Source organism: Telopea speciosissima, chromosome 1 (assembly GCF_018873765.1).
Source record: "Telopea speciosissima isolate NSW1024214 ecotype Mountain lineage chromosome 1, Tspe_v1, whole genome shotgun sequence".
NCBI classification, from domain to species: Eukaryota; Viridiplantae; Streptophyta; class Magnoliopsida; order Proteales; family Proteaceae; genus Telopea; species Telopea speciosissima.
This window is the reverse complement of record NC_057916.1, coordinates 50,792,971-50,802,661: the sequence shown is the minus strand read 5'-3', so window position 1 is coordinate 50,802,661 and position 9,691 is coordinate 50,792,971. Positions and strand designations below refer to the sequence as shown.

At 43.8% G+C, this 9,691-nt stretch overlaps 1 protein-coding gene across 1 annotated transcript; it reads left to right on the top strand.

Annotated features, from left to right (window-relative positions):
* The first annotated feature begins 5,562 nt into the window (after positions 1–5,562).
* On the top strand, positions 5,563–8,003 carry LOC122650904 (uncharacterized mitochondrial protein AtMg00860-like). Its single transcript, XM_043844271.1, has 2 exons — positions 5,563–5,697; positions 7,650–8,003. The coding sequence occupies exons 1-2, from the start codon at positions 5,563–5,565 to the stop codon at positions 8,001–8,003; spliced, it is 489 nt and encodes a 162-aa protein (XP_043700206.1).
* Positions 8,004–9,691: the final 1,688 nt, after the last annotated feature.

Sequence of the window (9,691 nt, the reverse complement as noted above, 5' to 3'; positions counted from 1 at the left end):
AGTGGGGTATTAGTTATAAAAGCAGAGCCCAGCCATTTATGGCTTTTTCACTTCTCCTACCTACCCAAAACCGTGGAAGCTTGGAGAGCTTTGAAGGCATTAAAGAAGGAGATTGGAAGAGAGCTGTGGAGGTGGAAGCCATTCATTGGCTCATCTTTAAGGTGAATACTCTCCTCTTCTCCCTCTCTTTTCCATTTCAAACTTTGGGATCATCTTGGGATCGATTCCTAGCTTAGGGTTTCCTATTGGAGACCCAATAACCTTCTTTAATTCCTAATTTGAGACCTACATTCCATCTCCCTTACTGCCTTCATGGCTTTAACGGCATGAGCTACTACTCGATGCCTTAAGACCTAAACCTAGGTTTGGGAAACCCTGGAGAGGGCTCCAATCCCTTAAAAGCTTCTAAGACCCATATAGGGCTAGGTATCTTGGACCCTAACAAAGCCTGGGACTCACCTCCCTAACCCTAAGACCCCTATGGTCTCATGGATGAAAGGCTGGAGAAGGATTTCCTCCTAAATCTCTAAGAGAGGTTCGACGGACGCACGAACGGATCCATCATCGTGGTTCTGTCTATTGATTCGTTCGCTCTTGGGAATGTCTCAGGGTCCAAACAGATGCATGACTGGATTCACTTGGAAGCTCTATCCGTTGATCCATTTGCTCTCGGGAATGTCTCATGGTTCGGACAGATGCACAAATGGATTCACTTGGAAGTTCCATCCGTGAATCTGTCCCATATATTTTCACTGAATACTTGGACGGAGCCAAGAACGGACTCACCTGGTTGCCTCCATCCCTGCGTCCGTTCATGTTGTCTTGACTCAAACTTCACATTAATTGTTGGGACCCCTCATGGGACCCATCTATGCACTTCTAACTTTATTCTCATGCATCCTCAGACTTCGTAACTTATACGGGAATGCGAGCACCAAGGCAAATCTTAACAAATACCCCGAGCAACAAGCAAACAAACTGTGAGTGGGTTTTGGGTGATGTTTGGGCTTGTTATTTATATAACTATATAAATCACATAATTGTGCTTATACTTGCATCCATTCTTAACATGTTGCATCCTTGCATATAAACTATGTTGGTTACGAATTGATGCAATGTGAATATGTTTACTTTATATTATTATATCGGGTTATGGTGCCGGGTATGCCGGTATTGGGACCCCAAAAATGCTTATGAGATTATTGATTGCCATCCTGGTCTGTATGTGCCGTGCCTTGCTAGTACCCGGGTACTACATGGAATGGGACGTTAATGTACCCAAAATAACTCTTGGGATGATAGAACTTGCATGTAGTATATCTGCGGCTAGGATTCACCCTCCCATGCTATGATCCTTACCAACAGGGGTTTAGGTGTTGGGTGATTGGGGCTCCTTATTGCCTGTGGGGGAGAGATGCTAGGTCAGGGATGACCACTGATCATCGGGATCTGCCACTGGATGGTTAGATGGCTTCTACCGGCGTAGGCTCCCAGTTGATAACTGAGGTTTCATTGTGGCTATAAGTTAAGTGACCCACAGTGTCTCCCGAGTTATCATAGTAGCATATACTCTGACTTAGATTGTTTGTTAGGTGGAAAATCTATTTAACATTACATTCATCATGGACTATATGTGATTGTGTGTTTGTGCATTCCCCTTCCCCTTAGTGGCTCAGTGGAGTTAACCCCCTGTGTACACACCTTTTTAGATTTTGATGCACGTGGTGGATATCTGGCTGGTCTAGAGGCCCAACCGATAGATTATGATGGTATTGGCAGGGAGGAACCTGAGGCTGTGTCGGAAGAACACGACGATGGCTACCCCTGTGATGATTGTGCCTACGGGCCGTGATGTTGTTGGGGATAATCCCCTCTTTTAATTCTTTTGGGGCTTTGTGCCCATTATGAACATTTGTCTATAATTAACTTTATATTCTTTTGAGTAGTTATGTCATGGTTAGTCAGTAAACAGTGTTAAACTATTATTATATCACCTAGCCAGCTGAACATATAGTAACTGCTATTTATATTGCTTCTGCTTGCATTTATTCTGTTTTGAATGGAATATTCCTTCCCTCCTATAAATTGTAATTATTTATGTTGTCCTTGGTTGTTGACTATGGATTGGGACACTGTGTCATTGATCCTGGTAGGATATGGGATGATGAGTGTCTTCCCAGTCACCCTCTTGACTGTGCTTGTTCCTAAGCTTGGGATGGGGGCGTGACAGCATAGTATCAGAGAGCGATGCTCTGCACCAGCCATAGACTAGCAAGGACTCTTGATTTACTCTACACAATAGGGTCTAAGTTAAAAGCTTTCAACAGACATAATTGGAATGTATGTAAAACATAGGGAGAAGACTAGCTAGGGTGGAAATCGAGAACCATAGCAAGATAACAGGGATAACATTAAAACTAAAGAGCTATTATATATATATATATTACGTACATCCAGCTGTTTTACTTACTCAACCTCCCTTGGAGGTTAGTATAATTACATATAACCCAAAAAGGACCTCCCAAAAATCACAACTGAAAACCATAATATCACACTTGAACCAAAAAAAAAAGAAGAGAAAAGACAAAGGAAAAGTTAAACTTAAAATATTGTTTCTGAGACAACCACTCAAAATAACACCAAAGAAAGAAAATCCATAATAACTCCAGCGATGTTGGGGCCTAGTCCCCCATCTCCTCATCGTTGTCCTCATCCTCTTCATCGTTGCCTCCGTAGTATAGATAGGCATTGATGTCGTGGATGTCCTTCTCTATCCTCTCGAAGCGGCGGTCATATGAAGCAAACTCTCCCTGTATCCCTTCGAACCCCTGCACCATGTTGGAGTTGAGCTTGGTCATGTTGGTGTTCAGCTGACCAAGGGCATCTAGGACTGCACTCATGTCAGAGGGCCCAGAACTAGAAGCTCCAGCAGAGAACTGTACTGGTGCTTCCTCCTCATAATCATCGCTCTCCTCCTCACCCCCATCCCCCTCAGGGTCAACTAGCTCTCCATCACTGAATTTATCACACTTGATACACATCTGGGCCAGGGAATTGTGCCCGAGTGGCTCCTCAAAGCTCTTTGGTGGGGGTTCATCCTCCAGGTTGACCTGGAACTGCTCGAAGATGCGGGTGAGAAATCTCCTGTAGGGCAGGGTTTTCTTATTCCTGGACTTGAATAGATCTTGCTCCATGTGTCTGATAACGATATAGGGTAGACACACCTGAATGCCTTGATGCAGGTAGTAACCTAGGGCTGCAGCCATGAGTGAGGGCTCAGTGTTGTGACCCTTGATGGGAACAAGGTTGGTCTTGGACAGCATAGTCAAGATCCTCTGCGATTTACCAAACTCGGTCTGATTCATCCGGTACTAGTACTTCTGATTGGTCAAGGTGGAATACAGGTGCTGGTACTTTGTCTTGGACACATAGGAGAGTAGATCTCTCCCTGGTGGGTGGTAGACACGATCTCCAATAGAGCTTATTCCTAATATGTCCCACAACTCTACTTCATTAAAAGGAATTTTCACTCCCTTCACAAAGGAGTTAAGCCGAAGCCTAGTCCGGTCCTCCTGAGTAATTGACAGGTTGGAGTAAAAGTGCTTAATCAACCTATGATAGTAGAACTTGGGTGGAGATAACATGCTGAACCACCCAACCTATCGATCCTCTCCCCCACCTTGAAGGCAATCAACTCATCTAGGATAGCTTCCCTCCCCACTAAAATCTTTCTATCATGAAACTTTTCAGTATATAGCCTCTCTGCCTCAGCAGACACAAACAAAATGGCATCATAATGTGCTGGTGTTGTTGCTGTTATAGGAGCCCTGCTTCCCCTTGTTTTGGGAGCCATTCCACTCTAGTTGCCTACACACAAGCAATACAAAGACACTACATGTATTTGGTAACTTCAATAAGAATATAAAGATTATATATAAATCACAGCAACTCAACAAATGAATTGTAAGAAGAATTAGAACCTATTCCTAGTATGAATTTCATTTGCCCCAAAAATAGTTAGAGTTTTCGGTTTTGGGAAGGGTTTAACCAACCCTAGCCCTAATCGATAGGTGTAGGAATGAAAAGGCATGTTCATTCTTGAATTTGAAAGCAAATAATCAAAGAAAAAAACAATGTTCCAATACTTTTCAAACAACCTAACACAGTAAAAAGGAAGAAGGAGAAGAAAAATCCAACCAAGAACACTAGAAAAGGTCTAGAACAAACCCTAAGCATTCCAAATGGAGGTAAAATCACCTACCTGTGGATGAGAAACTTGATCTTGGTAGAGGAAGGCTTGAATCCACCAATCTAGGGTGTAGAAACTTTGAACGGATGATGCTAGGGCTCCCCTGCTATGTGCCTCCATTCTCTTCTAACAAGCCAAAATGAGTTTGAAACACGCGGTTGGTATTCTTATGAAAATTTTTGAACGGACGCACGAATGGATCCACTATCGTGATTCTGTCCGTGAATTCGTCGAGCTTAAAAACTTAAGTTTTCATTCTTAAAATTGCACGGAACAATGAACGGAACCATAACCTAGGATCCATCTGTAGTTTCATAGGGCTTGGTCTTTTGGCCAAAATGGGCACCCTGAGAACGGATGCACGAACGGATTCATATTCCAAATCTGACCATTAGTCCGTCCAGCCTATTTCGGCGACGGAGTCACGAACAGAGTTAGAGGACTAATTCCATCCGTGAATCGGTCTGCGTTCTAAAGGGCTATTGGCCTACATTTTTGGCTTAACCTTACTTTTAGGGCCTTAGTTTCCCTTGTGTGTTACTACACGTATCTCGAATAAAAATTGTGTGCTTGTTTCCTTGAGGCCCCTTACCTTGCATTGGCTACCCCATGTCCTTGTGCTAACTTGTAAAGCATCTTATCTATGTCAGGCGCTGAATCATGGTAAACACCTGCAATCAGAATCGTTCCCCTCCTAGGGATGACACCGGCGATGTCTTTAAAGAGAATCGGTCTGCGTTCTAAAGGGCTATTGGCCTACATTTTTGGCTCAGCCTTACTTTTAGGGCCTTAGTTTCCCTTGTGTGTTACTACACGTATCTCGAATAAAAATTGTGTGCTTGTTTCCTTGAGGCCCCTTACCTTGCATTGGCTACCCCATGTCCTTGTGCTAACTTGTAAAGCATCTTATCTATGTCAGGCGCTGAATCATGGTAAACACCTGTAATCGGAATCGTTCCCCTCCTAGGGATGACACCGGCGATGTCTTTAAAGAAGGTTTGCATGTGCCGCCTCCAATTAACACTAATGTGGATGTTGCTGCACTCTTGGGGAACATTTTACGAGATATGCAATGGGAACATTGGGAGTCGCAAGATGAGCAATGCACTTTCATGCAGACTGTGACTACCCAGCTCCAGAATGTTGGACGGGAAGGACAACGAGTACCACCCCTGGTGCGCATAGTCCCTATTCCTGCAGCTGCTGCCACACATATCATTCCTCCCCTGGTACCAGCTACAGTTGAAGTCCCTGTGGTATAAGTAGTACAAAATCCACCTCCTCCTGCTCTGGCTGCCCTACCAGTCCAAAATATGGTGCCAGAGTGGGTTGATGCCTCTAAGCTTTCAGAGAAATTCCAGAAGCATTGTCCTCCTACTTTCTACAAGTTGATTCACGACTCAATGTTTCCAGCTACTTGGATAAGAGATCTGGAGAGGATCTTCGAGGTATTACCATGTAATGACATTGAGAAGATCTGATGTGCCACTTTCCAACTCCGAGGTGACGTTGATACATGGTAGCGTTCCTCAAGGGAGCAATTTTGGGCCAAATACCCAAATGCAACCTGGGCTCAGTTTATAGAAGCTTTTCTTAAGAATTACTTTCCAAAGAACTTTCGAGAGAAGAAGGAAATTGAATTCATGAGCCTCAACCAAGGATCCAAGTCGGTCCTTGAATACCAACATGCCTTTGAGGAGTATTTCTATTTTGCTTCGGCACACTTGAAGGCTGAGGAAGTTAAGGCAAGAAGATTTGAAAGAGGGTAGAGAGCCAACTTGAGTACATCTATGGTGCTGCACAAGTACCCTACCTATGTGAAAGTGGTTTAAGCTGCTAAGATGATTGAAGATCAGCAGAGAGAGAACTACAAGGCCATACAAGCTGGCAAGAGGCTAATGTCATCTTATGACTCGATGGGACCTAATAAGTTCTAGAAGAGAGGGGCCTACACAACTGTAACTCCAATATAGTCCCGTAGACCTGATGTGGCCTAGGCACCCAAAGCTACGTTGGCTCCTTATTATGGGACCCAAACTCTCATCTGTTACAACTACAAGGAGTCCAGTCATATGGTCAAGGATTGCCCACATCCACGACAAGCAGGTTCGTGGCCAACTGTGACTTCCAAGGCACCTTAGGTAAAGGCAACAGTTCGCCCACTTCTTCCTCATCCAGCAAGCAAAACTCATGGAAGAGTGTATTTTGTCACTCATGAAGAAACCCAGTCTGACCCTGGTGTCATCATAGGTATTGTACTCAACCACTTGAATGAAATTCTTTATGTTGAGTTTATCATGTTTGGCTATTTGGTGTTTATCAGGCATGATTTCTATGTGCTCCCTACTTGCGTATGTGTTGTTTGACTTGGGAGCATCACACTCCTTTATATCACCTTCATTTGTCGAGAAACTACCTATTAGACCGGCAAGTATGGAACAGAAGCTGATAGTTTGTACACTGACGGGAAGTAAGGTCAAGCTTGACCAAGCCTTCAATTCTTTCCTAGCTCGAGTAAGTGACCATGGGCTGGAGGCTAGTTTTATAATCATGGACATGAAGGACTTCGATATCATTTTGGGAATGGATTGGTTGTCCACTCATGGAGCCATCCTGATCTGCACAGAGAATAAAGTACTCTTCAAGTCAGAGGAAGGCAAGGAATTTGCGTTCAAGGGCAACAAAAGTAAAAAAGCCTAGGAAAACAATCATTTTGGCTCTCCAAGTTTAGAAGTTGTTAGCGGAAGGTTGTCAATGCTACTTAGTCTCCGTGCTGGACACCAAAGCCAAGATTATACCTATGGAAAATATAAGTGTAGTAAGAGATTTCCCTGACATCTTTCTGGAAGACCTCACACGATTACCACCGGATCGGGAAACAGAGTTTATGATTGACCTGGTGCCCGGTGCTGCTCTAGTATCTAAGGCCCCGTACAGGATGGCCCCATCAGAATTGAAAGAACTTCAAGAGCAACTCAATGACCTATTGAAGAAGGGCTTCATCAGACCAAGTGTTTCCTCGTGGAGCGCACCTATATTATTTGTAAAGAAGAAGGACGGTAGTATGCGTATGTGCATTGATTATCGTGAAATTAACAAACTTACGATCAAGAATCGGTACCCATTGCCTAGGATCGATGATTTATTCGACCAATTACAAGGTACAAGATTATTCTCAAAGGTCGACCTCTGCTTGGGGTACCATTAGTTGAAGATCAGAGGTAGAGACATCAACAAGACAGCATTCAGATTGCGAAATGGACACTACGAGTTTCTGGTTATGTCCTTCGGATTGACAAATGTCCCAGTAGCCTTTATGGAATTAATTAATAGGATGTTTCACGACGTACTGGATAAGTACATTATTGTGTTTATTGATGACATCCTGGTCTACTCCAAGAGTGAAGAAGAGCACGCTAACCACCTTCGTTTTGTGCTGCAGCGCTTGAGAGAAAAACAATTGTATGCTAAGTTCAGCAAGTGCAAGTTTTGGTTACAACAAGTGGCTTTCTTAGGTCACCTGGTTTCTGCTAAGGGTATTGAAGTTGACCCCGGCAAGGTAAAGTCTGTAGTTGACTGGGAGACACAAAAGAATGTAGTAGATATTCATAGCTTCCTCGGTCTAGCCGACTATTATAGGAGATTTATCGAGAACTTTTCAAAGATCTCCGCTCCTATGACTCGACTAACCCGGAAGGGAGTGAAGTTTGAGTGGTTAGACGACTGCGAGAGGAACTTCCAGGAATTAAAGTAGTGACTGATTTTGGCTCTAGTACTTACTATTCCAAATGGTACCGGGGGGATGGTAGTTTATTGTGATGCCTCAAAGATGGGTCTCGGTTATGTCTTGATGCAGAATAAAAAAGTGATAGCCTATGCTTCTCGTCAGCTAAAGGATTATGAAAGGAATTACCCAACTCATGACTTAGAGTTGGCGGCTGTGGTCTTCGCTCTAAAGATCTGGAGACACTACCTGTATGGAGAAAAGAATGAGATCTGCAGTGACCATAAAAGCCTCAAATACTTCTTTACCCAGAAAGAACTCAACATGAGACAAAGGCGATGGTTGGAGCTTATAAAGGACTATGATTGCACCATCCATTACCATCCTGGTAAGAAAAATGTTATGGCGGATGCTCTTAGTCAAAAGTCCCAGACCTTATCCATTACATCCTTGGCTGTCAGTAAGGAACTTGTTGAAGAAGCTGGATGGATGGATTTGGAGTTACTAGTAGAGGGTGTTACTCTATCTCTAGCAGCCTTATCGGTACAATCAACCTTAGTGGAAAGGATTCAGTCTACTCAGGCCTCAGATGAACGATTCAAGAGATCATTGAAGCTATTTGGGGTGATACATAGCGAGATCTGAATTTCACATTGACAGAAAACAGCGTTCTCATGTTTAGGGATCGATTATGTGTCCCCAAGGATGATCAGTTGAGGAAGGAAGTATTGACAGAAGCACATGACTCTCCATATTCAATTCACCCAGGTAGTACTAAGATGTACAAGGACCTGAAGGGATACTACTAGTGGAGTGGAATGAAGAGGGATGTAGCTGAATTTGTGGCTAGGTATCTCACTTGTCAATAAGTGAAGGCAGATAGACAGCGGCCCCATGGCCTTTTACACTCCTTGCCCGTGCTAGAATAGAAGTGGGAACATGTTAGCATGGACTTCATCACTGGACTGCCTCGTACACCCAGAGGTGTTGATGCTCTATGGGTTATTGTGGATAGATTGATGAAGACAGCTCATTTCACTTATTCTATGGATAAGCTGGCCCACTTGTACATTGATAACGTGGTTCACCTGCACGGAGTTTCAGTTAGCATTATCTCAGATCGGGACCCCAGGTTCACATCCAAGTTTTGGGGCGGATTCTAAAGAGCTATGGGCACCTTGTTGAGTTTTAGCACTGCCTTCCACCTGTAAACTGATGGACAGTCAGAGAGAACTATACAGACAATGGAAGACATGCTCCGATCTTGTGCCATTGATATGCAAGGCAACTGGGGATGAGCACATCTCGCTTATCAAATTTTCCTACAACAATAGTTATCAAGCCACTATCAGGATGGCACCATTTGAAGCTTAGTATGGGAAGAAATGTAAGACTCTATTGTACTGGGATGAAGTAGGTGAGTGATGTATCCTTGGGACGGAGTTGATCCAAGCAACTTATGAGAAGGTGGACTTGATCCGTGAACGAATCAGGGCTGCTCAGTCTAGGCTGAAAGGCTATGCGGACAGAAGACGGAAGGATCTAGAGTTCTCTCTCAGTGATAAGGTATTCCTCAAGGTGGCATGATGCGGTTCAGCAAGAAGGGCAAAATAAGCCTAAGATATATTGGGCCCTACGAAATTCTTGCGAAGGTCGGACCAGTGGCTTATCGATTAGCACTCCCACCATCTTTGGATGGCGTGCATGATGTCTTCTAT

What these genes read in the sequence shown, in the direction of transcription:
- LOC122650904 (XM_043844271.1), top strand. Translation starts at nt 5,563, where the DNA reads ATGGTGCCAGAGTGGGTTGATGCCTCTAAGCTTTCAGAGAAATTCCAG. An exon ending in ATCTGGAGAGGATCTTCGAG is followed by an intron (nt 5,698 to 7,649) that starts GTATTACCATGT and finishes GTCTACTCCAAG; the next exon opens with AGTGAAGAAGAGCACGCTAA.